This window comes from Podarcis bocagei (assembly GCF_964188305.1).
Source record: "Podarcis bocagei genome assembly, chromosome: 8".
In the NCBI taxonomy this organism is placed as follows: Eukaryota; Metazoa; Chordata; class Lepidosauria; order Squamata; family Lacertidae; genus Podarcis; species Podarcis bocagei.
The window spans coordinates 71500055-71516610 of NC_138133.1; the positions used below are offsets into that span (position 1 = coordinate 71500055).

The 16556-nt window shown below is 44.6% G+C and overlaps 1 protein-coding gene across 3 annotated transcripts in view; it reads left to right on the forward strand.

The window, feature by feature from the left end:
* OXR1 (oxidation resistance 1) overlaps window positions 1-16556 on the forward strand; it is a 189363-nt gene that overhangs the window by 68991 nt on the left and 103816 nt on the right. For all 3 annotated transcript variants that reach the window (XM_081204469.1, XM_081204474.1, XM_081204470.1), the window contains one exon: window positions 6464-6663. In XM_081204469.1, coding sequence (XP_081060595.1) covers window positions 6464-6663 — 200 coding nt within the window. The remainder of the gene's footprint in view (window positions 1-6463; window positions 6664-16556) is intronic.

Genomic DNA, 16556 nt, shown 5'->3' on the forward strand with positions numbered 1-16556 from the left:
ATTATATTACACAACTGTGTAAAAGGGAAAGAAAAACATTATATGAATATATACAAACATATAACCAAATGTTAATTGCTCCACATTTAAATGATTTTAACAACCCTCACATTTTCCTAATGTATTTTGTCTTCAGTAAGATTTGTATGCATTCAAGATGCAGCTCCCCATCTCACCTTTGACAGGGTAATAAAAGTAGTAGTAGCAGTAATAGTAGTAGTAGCAGTAATAGTACAGTGGTACCTCGGGTTAAGTACTTAATTTGTTCCAGAGGTCTGTTCTTAACCTGAAACTGTTCTTAACCTGAAGCACCACTTTAGCTAATGGGGCCTCCTGCTGCTGCCATTCTGCTGGAGCACGATTTCTGTTCTCATCCTGAAGCAAAGTACTTAACCTGAAGCACTATTTCTGGGTTAGCGGAGTCTGTAACCTGAAGCATATGTAACCCGAGGTACCACTGTAGTAGTAGTAGTAGTAGTAGTAGCAGTAGCAGTAGTAGTAGTTATTTATTACATTTGTATACCACAGATATAATTGGCACCAATTATTTCCTCAGGTTTTATCAATGATGCTCACATGAACCCCCTCTCCTTATTGCAACTTTAAAGTAATAAGCTCAGATGACAGCTTCAAAAATAACTGAACATTTTATGCACCTAAGCTTTTCCGAGCTGCTGAGTTATAGAGAAGTAGCAAATGTGGTGTGTGTGTGTGTGTGTGTGTGTGTGTGAGAGAGAGAGAGAGAGAGAGAGAGAGAGAGAGAGAGAGAGAGAAAGATACGTCTATCTGCTCCCCAGTGTTATAATAATAGTAACAGTGATTTGATTTACTACAGAGGACTCTTCATAGAGCACAGTGAGTGATGGGCCATCCATCCTATTTGTAAGCTGAGGAAGACACAACTCCCCTTGCCTGCTAGGCTATCAAGCTGGTTTGAAGAATTAGCTGATAGCAGCATTTTGTTTAATCCAGCCTTTGGTCCTTCCCACTTCATCAGTTGGCAGAGATGAGCAAGACCGACGCTAGCATATATATATATAGGGAGGGGACGTCATTCATTGATTGTAATCCATTATCTAGGGCTTCCATATGTCATTCTGTGATGTCCTCCGATGGTCGCATCATCAAAAGAAAGTTGCTTTGATAATGGGGTGCCACGTGGAACAGAAAAATGAGTTACAACAAAGGATTTTAAAGGCTGCTCCAAGGAGGTTTAAGAGTGAAGAGGGAATTTTATTTGTATAGGAAGTTGGAAGGCAAAAAGAGAGAGAGGCTTTCATGAAGCTTAGGAGAAAATGAAGGGTGAGAAGGGAAATGAAATTGCTTGGGTAGACCATCAAAGCGGCATAATATTGCTGATGTGTGACATTTGAAGAAAAGCATACTTTCTGTTTGGAAGAATAGGTTTTCATAATTCATGCGCTTTCCCTAAATTTGCATTAGCTTAGCCTGGAAGCCCAAGGCCGGATGCCAAAGAGAGAAAGTGCTGCAATTGTGACATTCTGCAGTACCTTTCCCTTAACGAAGTTTAAGGCTGCTTTGGTGTTGTTTCTTTGAGTTACTGGTCCATCACAACCTGAAGGCTCAGGAGGGAGGCCTTCCTCCTGTCCCTGTTTGCGTACTTGGAGAGCTAAGCAAACCGACAGTGATAGCAAGGAGAAGCAGCAGCAAAGGCCTCAAGAGTTTTATCACCCAGGGTATGAAGGCTATCTGCGGTGAAGATTAGTTTGGCTCCAAGGTAATTCACTGGCCAATATTGGCAATGGCTATTTCAAAACAGTCAGTTTTCTCCATGGCACAAACTTTTACCTCAGGTTTCATCAAGGATGCTCACATGAACCCCCTCTCCTTTTTGCTGCTTTAAAGAATGTTATGCGTTGTTACTGAGGAAGTTAAGAAGCTTGCATTCTACACGTACTGTGTGTTTCAATGATGAGTCATGGAAGGGTAGGTAGTATTCAGCCAAGCAAGCTAACGGCTTTATAAGCTTCGCAGGAATCCTTGCTAAATATTCATTCTCTTCAACAAACACCTCCTTAGCTATGATAGGGCTGGCCAGCAGGAGTCACAACTAATTGCTCATTCCACTCTTATTCTTATTTTATGCTGTTTCTTTGTATCAAATAAAGATGTGCAACCGCTTTAAAAACGAAGAGCAAGATGGAACTCTTGAAGATAGGAAAACATTTGTTTTGGGCTTGTTTCCATAATCCAAGGATGCATATGTTATTGACTTGGGCTTACAATTTACCCAAATAGCCTTGATATCTTTGGGGCAGCCAGGGTGGAGCTGCAAATCCCATCATCCGCAGCCAACATGGCCAATTGCCAAGGATGATGGTCCAAAACATCTGTTGTAGAGTGGGCTGGGCAATAAATGACATAGTTCAAAATTGGCATTAACACTTTATTAGCAGAAACACGATCTTCACACATTTGGCTGAGTGTCAGGCCTAATGAGCACAGCAGCTCATTCCCTGTAGATCTTACTCCATGAAACCAGTTACTCCATGAAACTAAAGGTCCCCTCCTCCCCACAGCCATTTAGGTCTCCTCCTCTCTGGGGCTTTTTCCAGGCAATTGGAGACTGCACCTGCAATCCCCTTGTCTCTGCTCCTCCTGTCGCTTGCCTCTTCTGGTACCTGGAGTGGGGGGAAGGGGAGGTTGTCATAGCAGGGGAATGACTCACGTGACTTGTCACCAGCCTGACTCATCTCTGCCTCTGGGCTTTCCTCCTCACATTCGCCTCAGCTTCTGCCTCTGATCCTGGACTTCTCTGCCACAGACTCTCCCTGCTCACGAAGCCTTGCTATCCCCTTTAGCTTCCAGTACCTCCTCCCAGTCTCTGAGCCTTCTTGCGTGCAAGCAGGAGGGGGCAGGGATCTCTCAGGCAGCGCAATGCCTCCCTTCCCATCGGAGCAGCCCCAATCCCATTCCTACTTGTGTGCAAGCAGGAGGGGGTGGGGATCCCTCAGCTGGGAGGGCAGGCTTCCCGTTGCCTAACTGAGAGATCCCTGCCCCCTCCGATAGGCAGCATGAAGCCTCCCTTCACAGCTTAGTTGCTGGGGTCAGGGAAGGTGGAGGCAGCCCGGAAGCTGCATCTTCGAGCCCCTGCACCACCATCACATGGGGACTTCTGAGCAGCTCCTGAAGCCAGCCAGAACCAACTGCTCCGGGCTGCTGAGACTGCCGCTGCTGCATTTCCTGGGGACATTAGATGAAATCTGGGGACATTCTGGGGATGGAATTTGTCCGGGGACTTATTTGCAAATCCGGAGACTGTCCCTGGGAAACGGGGACATCTGGTAACCCTACACGAAGCCTTGTTATCCCCTTCAGATTCCAGCACCTCCTCCCAGTCTCTGAGCCTTCTTCCCTTGGTGGTTCTCCCACCATTCCTCTGTGTCCAACCTGTTCATAACAACATCTAGAGGGCACCATATTGACTACCCATTGTGGTTCTCTCCAAATGTTGTTGGACAACGACGCCCTTTTGCCCCTGACATCGTGGCCATCAGCAAACTTCATTTTATTGCTTTCTATGAGGTTTCAGACCTATGCCAATAGTTTCTGAAATCTGAACTGAAACTACTTTCTCGGCTGAGATTCTGATTGCTCTAAGCCACTTTTCTGATCTTGGCTTATCCTTTCTGACTCTCCTTTTCCACCCCTTCACTTCTGTATTTGTTTATCATGTATCTCTATTATGTTGCTCTTTTTCCAAAGGATTCAGTGCACATGGGGAAGGTGGCAAGTTTATCTGTGACACATGCACAAAATTACTTCAATGGAGGTTTTTTAGCACAGAAGTATCAAACAGTGGACTTGTTTATTACTGTGGAGGCAATCAAATAATTTAATCTACCATGTTTGCTTCCTCTCCTAGACAACCAAGAGAACAACTTTAATGCAATTAATCTTTGCAAGTGAACAACAATGTCAAGAAAGGGAAAATTAATTTACTTGATTCAGTCCTTGTACAAAAGCAGTAGCTGAATGTGAAAACTGAAAAGCCACCAGAGGGGTGGTGTTTTTTTTTTTGGTGTTAAGAGTTTATTTGCCAAATATTTCTTTTCTCCTCGGTGTGCTTTTGAAGGCTTTAATGTTTAAGGTGTAGAATGGTGGAGCTTAGCATCATAATCCATGAGTGACATTTAAGAAATCTAAGATGTGCTGATGAACACAATTTATTTGAAACTAGAGATGTCAAGTCCCAGAAAAGAACTTCAGGGACTCATTAAAACCCACCTTAAAGAAGAGGCAAGTTCTGGAATTATTTCCCTATTGGATTAAAAACCAAGCAGGATAAAAATTACTGGCTCAGTTCCTCCCTATTGAATGTACTGGAGCTATGTCACTCATATTCAATTTGGACCAGCGTTGGGGATTTGGACCAGGGTAGGGGAAGTACACAGGAATGCGAGTGGTGCTGTGGTATAAACCACTGAGCCTTGGGCTTGCCAATCAAAAGGTTGGCGGTTCGAATCCCCGCGATGGGGTGAGCTCCCATTGCTCAGTCCCAGCTCCTGCCAACCTAGCAGTTCGAAAGCATGCCAAAAAGTGCAAGTAGATTAATAGGTACCCCTCCAGCAGGAAGGTAAACGGCATTTCCATGCGCTGCTCTGTTGTTGGTGTTCCCTTGCGCCAGAAGCGGCTTAGTCATGCTGGCCACATGACCCAGAAAAACTTTCTGCGGAGCGGACAAACATCAGCTCCCTCAGCCTGTAAAGAGAGATGAGCGTCGCAACCCCAGAGTCGTTTGTGACTGGACTTAATTGTCAGGGGTCCCTTTACCTTTAGGGGAAGTACATCTCTCATGGCAGACCTACAACAACTTTTATCAACCCCCATGCAAAGTAATCACTGTGGCAGGGGGTGGACATTCGTAGGAGGAAAAGACTTCCCATACGGGTCTTCTACAGGGGGTTGCAATGTCTATTTTCTTCTCTCTCTCCACCCCCCCTCACTCCTGCAGCATCTTTTACCTGTTCCCCATGCAAAATAATGGAGAAAGTCAGTCAGTCAGTAGAGTGGTACCTTGGTTTACAACCATAATCCGTTCCGGAGGTCCGGTTGTAAACCAACACAGGTTGTAACCCAAGGCACGCTTTCGCCAATGGGGCCTCCCCCCAAAAATTGGTTGTAATAAAAAAGGGGTTGTAATAAAAAAAAGGGGGACATGTACTTCCGAGTTTGATGTGGTTGTAATCCAAAACGGTTGTAATCCAAAGCGGTTGCAAACCAAGGTACCACTGTATAGCATAGAAGGAAAGCTCCTGTTTCCTCAAAGCAGGGCGGGGTGAATTTTACAAGCCCTTGAACAGGCTTGGAAAAATTAGCTGAGGTAATTTCTCAACCCCCCCCCCCCCGGAGGTAATTTCTCAGTTACTCTGAGGGGCGCTTTGGAAAGCTCACGTATTCCAATTTGAAACCAAAGGTTCTGGGAGTTAACGTCATTGGTTATGATGATGGTGGTGATGCTGCTGTCTTGGGGAAATGCAGCAATTGGAAAGGTCTACAAATCTATAAAAGTAAATAAGTAAAATGATGTTGAATATCAAAACTATCATTAAAATAAAGTTTGAGGACTCCAGAGAGCACAGTTTCATGTGTCCCTTTTTAAAGATACAAAAATCATGTTTTCTCTGTGCATTTACTTATTTAGGATTGCTTATTCCATGAATGCAGAATTACTGTATTGAAAAATGAGCATGCACAACCAGAAATTTGGGGAGGAGACCAATAGTAGCTCATGTGCTGTATGCGCTTCATTGCAAATAGAACACAAACATCTTCAATTGAAGATATTCTCTCTCATACGCTCCATGTGTATCAAAGCCTTCATACATTTAGGAGAATAGAGAAACTCTCTTAGTTCTGCAAATAAAATTGTATAAAGTGTTGTTGTTTTTTTAATTTCACATCTCTACGGGCGCTGGGTTCTCTGACAATTTTACAGCAACCTCATATTTCAGAGTGGTATATACTGTTCCTGTCTCCTGAGAGATGGTTTTCTTTTCACAATAAATGTTTTAAATCCTTTTTTCTTTTCAGCAACTAAACTGCTGGCTGTTTGATACTCCTACTTTCAAAATGTATTTTGACGGTGGGGTTTTGTTTTCGCTCTAAAACACACCACAATCTTAGCATTGTGGAGCCATTTTTTCCTCAGAGAGTTGATCCAAAACCAATAAATTCTGCTAAGGAGAAAAAAGCCATTGGAACCTTTGCAGTTAAAATACAATGCGGTTCATTGATTGACATATCCCCACTGACTTGATGGGGATTGCCTTCATTAAAAAACACACACAACTAATCCAGATCTTGTTAACTAGTTTCTGCTGCGGTGTGTGTGTGTGTGTGTGTGCCTCTTTGAAAAAACCAAATTGGAATTAGCTATATTTCCTCCATCAGCTTTGTACAACGAAGACGTTAATAGCATGCTATTGCCATTTGTTTCCAGGCTAAAGAAAAAGTCACAGTCTATCGATATTTCTGCATCAAGTTATGAACCTCTGGCACCTGCCGCTCAACATGCAATGCAACCACCTAAGCCGCCGCCTGTCACAAACACAGCTACACCCGAGGAGGAGCAGAACAACACTGCAAATACGCAACGGCGCAACCCGCGGAGGGGCGAGCTGAAGAGATACTACACCATTGGTGAGCCAAAACACATACACCATATTTCCCCTTAAAAACGTGTAATCTCCTTCAGTGAAGGAAAGCTCTTGCTGTGGAACAATCAATCACATGTTCATTGATTGGGTGAATCAGAGCTGCTGGGTTTTCTGTTGTTCGGTGCAGGTTGTTTTCTCATCTGCTGTGGGCATTAAGAGTTTGCCCTTATGCAGGTCACTTCAGTAAGAGATATAGGAGTGCCTTGTCATTGCTTTTAGTTTTGTGTTGTTGTTTTAAAAAACATTCAGTTCTGTGGTCTATGACTTCCTATCGCCACCGTTGTTACTGTTGTTGTTCTCCTTGCTGTTCCTTAGCAATACATTCCAGTGCTGTCCAGGGTTGTAAAGACTGCGGAGAGAATACCGTAATTGGGTGCACTCTTCCCACCTTAGATCAAATCTATGCTTCCAGGTGCCATAAGAAAGCTGCAGAGATAGTGCAGGATAGTGCGCACCCCAGAAATGATCTCTTTCAGCTTCTGCCTTCTGGAAGAAGGTACAGGGTTATAAAACTAGGAAACAGTTTCTATTCAAATGCGGTTTTGGTTTTAAACGCAGTGTAAGGTAGTATCTATGGGAGTATATTGCATTTAATTATGGGGTATCAGAGTATTTAGGGGGCTAACCAGGCTGGGATAGCTGGGATAGCAGGCTTGCTGGTTTTTGAATGTCTGATGTAGATTTTTTCAATTTCGTTGTTCTCTATGGGACAATGACAATAAAGATGATCGTATTGTAAAGGGAGCAGTAGTGATTACAAAAAAACAGAACAAGCAATGTGTGGCTCTCTCTTGTCTCAGGGTAGTGGTTGCTGGCTTAAAATGGTGTTTGTCTGGTTCTGATCCTCTTCATGGTTCTTTCCTGACCTCTTTTTATGGAATTATTTCCTATTCTTTGCTCGTCCGGAGATCCCTGCACAGATCCCTGGTTCATTGCTGGGGATCTGGGGTCAAGATGTTCCAAGACATGTCCACCTACAGAACTGCCCAGTTGTTGTCCTTGCTGTTGTCCTCCATCAACTGAAAGTGTGACTTCCTATATACCCAATATATTGCATGGGGAGTGCACTGGTGGTAGGAAAGCTCTCTTGTCAGGGAAGGACCACAGTTCTGAAGCATAACATCTGTTTTGCCTGAAGAAGGTCCTAGTAGACTCCTGCCTAAGACCCTGGAGAGCCTCTGCCAGTCAGAGTAGAGAATGCTACACTAGATACAATGGCCTCACTCAGAATAAAGCACCTTCCCATGTTCCTGGGGAAATTTGTTCTCTTCCACTGATTCTTCTGATTCAGGGCAGTGGCGTAGCGTGGGTTGTCAGCACGGCAAGTAATTTGCGCCCCCTCTGCCCTAGGGGCAGAGAGCTGCGAGTGCGCCCCCTAGATGTTGCGCCCGGTGCAGCCAGGCCCCCCTGCACCCCCCACGCTACGCCACTGATTCAGGGACCCCAGAACCTCACGGCTCCTTGGACCACTGTTTTGACTTGTGTAGCAGGGTATGGCATCTGTAGAATCATTTTATTTGTTAAACATTAAATACTTGTGCGACTCCACATTCATTTTAGAATCGCCATAGTTATTAGGTCGGTTTGCAGCTCACCTGTTTGCCTCACTGTTGTATTTTAACCTGGTGGTTCCCTCCAAACCTAGTCTCAAACATGGACAGAGGAGGTTGCTAATAAACTGTTCTCTGAAAGGCTCTCTGTCTTGCAAGCAGCACCCAAGCCTTGTTAGTGCATCTCAGTGACCAAAGTAAACATTAGTCTTTAGTCTGGTAGTAGCTTGCAAGGCCTCTGCTTTGTCAACTGCCACTAAGATTCTGGTTGTCCCTAGCCCCGTCTCCCTGGCAGAGGTATTTATTAAATTTATATCCTGGCTTTCCTCCCAAAGGAGTTGATTACATCAGTATTCTTCAATACAGTGGGAGGTGAATCACCTGGACCCTCCCAGTGGCAGTTTAAAGGAAAATTGGCTTTAAAAAATTATTTTGAAAAGTCAGGTATTCAAGTTGTTCTCAATGAAGCTGCCAAAGTTTGAAACAAGCTAAATTTCCTCGATTTCTTTTTAATAAACTTTTGTGCTAGTGTTTAAGCAATCCTTTAAGACCATGAAATGTTCAAAGAACTTCGCTTGAGCCATAAATGTGAGGTGCCATTTCAATACCAGCTGAGCATCCTTTATTACTTTAGGAACTCTGCGCTGGTAGAGAAATGTCCTGAGGTGCAACTGTACCTTAGTGGGAATTAGGTTCCAGCTTTTGCACAGAGCAATCATGAACGACAAAAAGTAATTTTTATTTTACTTTTGGTCTGGAGCCAGAAGTCTGCCTGGCACTGTGTGACAAAATTGCCAATCAACGGGAGCTGCTTTTTACCATTATTACATGAGGAACATAGATCAGTGTTTTGTAATGGGAGTCTATTTCCATTTCTGCAACAAATCCGAAAAACTGTCTGTCTCTGCAACTCTTATGAGCTAAATATCCATTGCTCTTATTCATGGGATATGTGTTGAAAGAGAGCTTGTTTTCTGCAGAGATTAAGAGGTGATCTCTGGTGACAGAAACACATAGTGCCATATTCTCAGTTGTGGGCAACTGGGCCATCCAGGTTTCTGACTAATGGGCAAGCTTTTCTCCTAAGCACAAAGAAAGAAGTTACCATATTTTTCAGTCTATAAGATGCCCCCATGTATAAGACACCCCCTATTTTGGGGGGCTCCGATTTAAGAAAATGGGGGGAGATGTATCTGTGTATAAGACACCCCCAAATTTTTGACAATATTTTTAAGGAAAAAAACCTAGTCTTATACATGGAAAAATACAGTACGTATTTATGTGAGAGAAAGTAATGGGTGCCACTGATGATATACATTAGACTAGAGGCTAAACCTGTGTCCTGAATCCACATGTCTGGCATATGATGAAATTCCCCAGAAGCTGCCTTCAAAATTACAGTCTATGTACTTCGTTGTACAGAACTTCATGTGTGATAATATCTGCATTGCCTCTGATGATGTGATCACCAACTACATGACTTGTCCATTGATTTCAGTGGGTCTGTGCTGAGCATGACTAACATTGGCCCATTTTTTAATTAGATTTATATGGTTGCCTAGCAATAATTGGGTGGCTTACAAACAAGACTTTATTTAAAAATATGGTGTTTTGTATTTGCCTTATTAATAAAAGGCTAATTCAGATCCAAAAATATGTGTAGTGAAACAGGGTTAAAACCATTCCTTATCTATTTAACGTACCTTTTAAAATAATTCCTCCAAGTGCTCAGACTATCACCAAAACTTGTAAATTGGATTTGTATGGGTCAATCCATGCAAAGTTGACCGGATAACTTTGATGGAGTAATGCAGCAAGTCAAAACTAGAAGGAAGAGGTGGCCCTAACCAAGCATGTAACCAAATGCCTCTGTCTGAAACCAGTGCTATTTCTCTGGAAGAAAGAGGTGCCAGAACTCACCATGAACGCCTCCCTTGTTCTCTTATAATGGGAGTTGCACCCACCTGAGAGGTGCCGGAACAGAGTTCTGACAAGTTCCTGCTGGAAAAAAACCCTGTCTGAAACCCTACAGGGTTTGTTGCCAGTCAATATTGGGCAATACAGTGGTACCTCGGGTTATGTACTTAATTCGTTCCGGAGGTCCATTCTTAACCTGAAACTGTTCTTAACCTGAAACACCACTTTAGCTAATGGGGCCTCCTGCTGCTGCCGCGGCGCCGGAGCACGATTTCTGTTCTCATCCTGAAGCAAAGTTCTTAACCTGAGGTACTATTTCTGGGTTAGCGGAGTCTGTAACCTGAAGCGTCTGTAACCTGAAGCGTATGTAACCCGAGGTACCACTGTACTGCAGTAAATGACCCAATGGCATGACTCAGTATGAGACAGTTCCCTCTATGCAAGATTCTTTGACATCTGAATCCACATTGAAGGTTTAATTGAGAGTAGGAAGTTTGAATGCCTAAAGCAAGTGTATATTGACTAATGTGCGCACCTCAGCAGATTTTGTGGATTGGTGGTAATTAGTGCTTTGAACCCAAGTGTTTGATGTGTTTAGGCTCTTTAGAAACTTTTTGCAATTTCCTGCATTTGAGATCCTGCTGAAACCCCCGTTTATTCAAGGAGTTTTATGGCTGTTTCTCCTTAAGGTGTAAAAAGTGAAGGTTATTAATTGGCAAATGGGCCAGGGCTTCGTTTTTCAAAAGAGAAGGAGGCATAAAGATGGCAGTGAAAATGATTTGTTTTACATAAAATGCCAAACTGCATAATTATGTTTCCTTACTCTTAGCAAATCTGTAAGCAGCCTTGCGCAGCTGCCTAATCGCGTCTCTGCCTAATATGTGAGCAGTTCCCAAGAGACAGCGTCAACCCAAAATGTGACATTCTGTCTTAAATCTTTGTTGATAGACTAGAAAGCAGAGAATTAAGCCTTAGCTGTAAGGTTCAGCCACCACATCTGAAACGCTTAACAGCTCCCTCATGTAGTAGCATACATCTGTCTTGTTTTTTGTGGCTTTTTATATGCATTTTACTGCGTGTTATGACGGGCTTGCGAACTGTGTTGTATCACTGCTGAAAGGAGGATAAGCAGTGAAATATAGGATGCCGTTGGTTGGAAAGAGGTCAGCTCCTGGAATATATTTACAAATGCTTCTTATAGATTTCCCATTCCTGGCTAGTGAGAAGAACATGGAAAACTCCTAGCAAGACAGTAGCTTTGAAACCATTGAGTCTAGTTGTTTGTTGCCTTAATATCATTAGTTCATGATGGGGTTCAAGGTGCGTACATAGTGGATCGATGTTGCTTCCCATCCTGGCATTGATGAGACCCAGACTTCCTTATCTTCCACAAGGGGAAAGGCCGTCGTAGCTGAGTGACAGAATACTTATTTTCCATGCAGATGTTAGTTTCTGCTTGCCTCTGTACAGTGCTTTGGAGTCGCAAGACTCTCTTTTGCATTCCACACATTCCCCACCATTGGAAGTCTCACCGGAGATGGGAGACGGATGTGACGTTATTGGTTTGCTGTTCCTTTGTTTTTCAGTTGCTCTCTGCTCTCACAGAGAGAGGATGTGTTTTCTGTCTGCGTAGTAAGAAATAAAGCACAGCGATGTAGCCATAAATCTCATCACTTCTGCGTGCTGCTTTGATTCTCTGCTGAATGGCGATGTGCCTGGAGCCTCATCAAAGGCTCAGGTCATTAATCACGTCGGAGGGCGATTCCGGAAGATGGGCTTTATCAGCTCGGTCGCAGCATAGATTTCGAGAGCAGAAGCTCCCAGGTTCCATCCTTGGCACCTCTTAGGTAGGAATGGGAGACTTCTGTCTGAAACCCTGGAGGGCTGCTGCCAGTCAGTGTCACCCATACTGAGCTAGGTGGGCAAATGGTCCGACGTAGTATCAGGCAGCTAGGCACAAGGGAAATGAACCACCTTCTTCCCTTCGGTGTGCGATTTAATTCACAAGATGTTGCACAACCAAAGTGTTATGCAGCCTCTGTTCATGGTTTTTCACAGTGATGATGATGGTGATGATGATGATGATGATGGTGATGGTTTATTTATACCCCACCCATCTGGGGCTGAGTTTTCCCAGCCACTCTGGGCTGCTCCCAACAGGATATAAAAAATACAACAATAATAATAATAATAATAATAATAATAATAATAATAATAATAATAATTTTTTTAAAAAATTTATATCCCTCCCTCCCCAGCCGAAGCCGGGCTCGGAGCAGCTAACAACAATAAAATGATACAACATTCTAAAATCATTTAATTATAAAATTAATTCAAATCAGATTAATGGCAACCATTGGGCTAGAGTTCTGTGAGGATTGCATCAAACATTAAAAACTTCCCTAAACAGGGCTGCCTTCAGATGTCTTCTAAAACTCAGATAGTTGTTTATTTCTTTCATATCTGATGGGAGGGCGTTCCACAGGGCAGGAGCCACCACCAAGAAGGCCCTCTGCCTGGTTCCCAGTAACATGCCTTCTCGCAGTGAGGGAACCGCCAGAAGGCCCTCAGCGCTGGACCTCAGTGTCTGGGCAGAATGATGGGGGCCGAGATGCTTCTTCAGGTATACTGGACCAAGGCCGTTTAGGGCTTTAAAGGTCAGCACCAAAACTTTGAATTGTGAATGGTCTCAGATACCCCTGGTATACAAGCAAACCTTAAATTACTGGCTTAAATAACCAGGACATAAATTTAAAGAATAAAAATGGATTCCAACCCCTCCCCCCCAATTAGCAGAAATTAGTAATAATAACAGAGAATTCTCAACGCACAAATATACAGTTGCAAGAATTATTTGGAGACAACATAACTACTGAACTAGAGGTTGCAGTGTAAACATAGGCCCTACCATTATATATCCAGATGCATACCCTCCAACTTTTCTCTGATGAAAATAGGGACATTCTCAGGAAAAGCGGGACATTCCAGGATGAAATCAGAAACTGGGATGGCTTCTGTTAATCTGGGACTGTCCCTGGAAAATAGGGGCACTTGGAGGGTCTGCAGATGGCATAGTAAAGTGGAGGAAACACCCACACCCACACACGTACCATCTTCTAGCACTGAGTTCTTCATACAGGAGGCAATGATGTAGTTAACAACTGTCTCACTAATTTAACTAGGCCAGCAAGAGACTTGACATGAAAAGTTTACCTTCTTCCGACCTTGTTGGTACATTGTTCTCTGCCAGAAGCAATCAATGTCTTAAGATCAAGCAACATGGGCTAATCGTTACCATGATAAATGGATTAAGAAATTGCATTCACACATAGCGTAAGTAGCAGGTCCTCTGCCCCCACCAGTTGTCTCAACTGGATTTGCTTCTTCCTGGGTGGCATTAATTTGTGGCACGCTAATCTCAAACCACATGGTTAAGAGTCAATATTTATCGGATAATGAGCTGCATATTCAAACAGGTTCATGCTGGGCAAATGAGAGGAATAATTAAAGTGGACATCATCATTCGGCCCTCCAAAGCTAAGATGCATTTCAAATGGCAGCTTAGCAGAGTTTGCTTCTTGTGCTGTTCATGGCAGTCTGGAAATGTGCATGATAGTGCTTAAAACACACACACACACTCTGTAAATAAACTCTTCTTGCAGCAGTATTAATAAACCTCCTGTCTGCTGCCCTGTTTCAACAAGAGAGGTCAGTACACGGAAGCAGCTTTCCACCTGCATTGCTAATGGGGATCTGGATGCACATATCCACTTGCATTTTAATGTTTATCTGAGCTGCATGCATGCATCTTCTGCAGCAAAGTGAGACATGTATCTGTCTCCTAAGTCACTGTTGGGTACATGCAACTGGTTCCCTAAGACTAGTTTGATATAGCCAGTGAGATGTGTATCTACAGTCAACACAGAGTCAACCGCTAATCTCTCTCTGGTGGAAATACAGTGGTACCTCAGGTTAAGTACTTAATTCGTTCCAGAGTTCCGTTCTTAACCTGAAACAGTTCTTAACCTGAAGCACCACTTTAGCTAATGGGGCCTCCTGCTGCTGCTGCGCCGCCGGAGCACAATTTCTGTTCTCATCTTGAAGCAAAGTTCTTAGCCCGAGGTACTATTTCTGGGTTAGTGGAGTCTGTAACCTGAAGCGTATGTAAACTGAAGCGCATGTAACCCGAGGTACCACCTGTTGCCTCATAATCGTTATTTCCTGTGCTTTCTTGCATTCTATTAAACCATCAGCTGCCAGGGACCAAATGACTCTGCCAAGCACTGTAAGGATTTCTTCTGAGTTGGCATCTTTACCATCAGTTGGCTTCTATCCGCAACTCCTTCTGCCCACTCGGTGTCAAGGGAAGAGCCTCAGCCCTGGACAATGGCAACCATCAGCTGCTCTAGGACCAGTGGTGGTGCTCTATGATGGGACATTCATCATTAGGAATAGGTTCCCATTATTATACAGTATTATATAGTACAGATGGACCTCTAGATCAGTGTTTCCCAAACGTTTTTGGGCAACGGCACACCTGCTTACTGAAAAAAAATCTCGCGGCACACCACCATTAAAGCCCCGCCCCGTGACGTCAGCGCGCAGCGTCACGCCGGGAGGGACGCACAAAAGTGAAAGTTTTTCCCCTCCCCCTTGCCGGGGAACCTCCAAGCTTTGGGCAGGCAGGCAGGCAGAGCTGGGAAGGGGGTTTCCAGGGGACACGGCAGCTCCTCGAAAGGCTTCTCTCAGCTGCGCTCAATCCTCCTCGGAGAGGATTTCCCCTCCGGTCCCATGCCTTCGTTTGGGGCATCGCTCCGGCTGCTCCCTCTCCCGCCGCGCAGGAGCGATGCCTCTCTCTGGCTCTCCCTCCGCGCAGGCTGAGGGAGGGAGGGAGGTGCGCGTGTGACCCGTCTCTGCTGGGAGACCAAACCCAGCGAGGCAGAGTCGCACGGAGGCGCCCAGGCAGCGCTGCCGGCTGCGAGGAGGAGCGCCAGGCAGCAGCAGGAGGCGCGGCCTCTCCTCGCCGCCGCCGCCCCGCCTCTCGCCGCCCGACTCGCCCGCCTCCCTCCAGGCATCTCGCGGCACACCAGCCGATGTCTCACGGCACACTCGTGTGCCGCGGAACACCGGTTGGGAAACACTGCTCTAGATGTTGCTGAACTACAATTCCCATCAGCCCCAGCAAGCGTGCTTAATGGCAGCAGTAGTTCAGCAACAGCTGGAAGGCCTGAAACATCATATTGAAACAAAACGAAGCAGATAAAACCAGTGAAGAACAGAAGCTACAGTATAAACCATCACGCTGACTTCCATGAAGCTACTAACAGCCAATGGCTTCATTCTGAAGCAGATGTCTATGGGACAGGCCTTCCTAAGGAAGAAGTTCTGGAGCCTCAGTGCCACCACTGAGAAGAACCTCTTCCATAAAAGAGGAAGATAACTTATTCCAAGGGACGCGGGTGGTGCTGTGGGTTAAACCACAGAGCCTAGGACTTGCCAATCAGAAGGTCGGCGATTCGAATCCCCGCGACGGGGTGAGCTCCCGTTGCTCGGTCCCTGCTCCTGCCAATCGAAAGCACTTCAGAGTGCAAGTAGATAAATAGGTACCACTCCGGCGGGAAGGTAAACGGTGTTTCCGTGCACTGCTCTGGTTCGCCAGAAGCGGCTTAGTCATGCTGGCCACATGACCCAGAAGCTTTACGCTGGCTCCCTCGGCCAATAAAGCAAGATGAGTGCCGCAACCCCAGAGTCGGCCACGACTGGACCTAATGGTCAGGGGTCCCTTTACCTTTACCTTACCTTATTCCAAGTCAGGTCCATCTAGCTCAGTATTGTCTAGCTCAGTATGGGCTGAGCCTACCTGGAGATGCCAGAGTTTGAAGCTGGAACCTTCTGCATGCAAGGCGATTGCTCTACCACTGAGCTATGGCGTTTCCCAGGCAAACATTTTGGACACAAAAGAGGGATATTGTTGGTTATCTTAATAGATTAGTAGGTTTATATTTAAGAACGTAACCCTCCATAACATAAAGGAAACCCTGAGAGAAAGGAGCACACACAACATATATTTATATTTGCTCTCATCGGCGAATTTGCACCGATTTTGTTCTACTTTTGTCATGCCCCATTCCAAAACAAACACCCAGATACTTCCAACTCTAATTAACACAACACAATAAAGTAGCACACTTATACATTCCCTGCTTTTATAGATAGATTGTTCCAATTATTTTCTTTTGAATGTGGGCTCACAGAATCTGGAGAGGAAGAGAAATCGTCTCTGTTTTCTGAGCACTCGTCTACCTGTTTGTGAGTGATAAGCCAACTGTAGCGGACTTGGTGCAACCTGTGGATAACAAAAGTAGTTTCCTTGGTAACAGGAGGGATGCGAAATTCTGTGTGGGTTTTT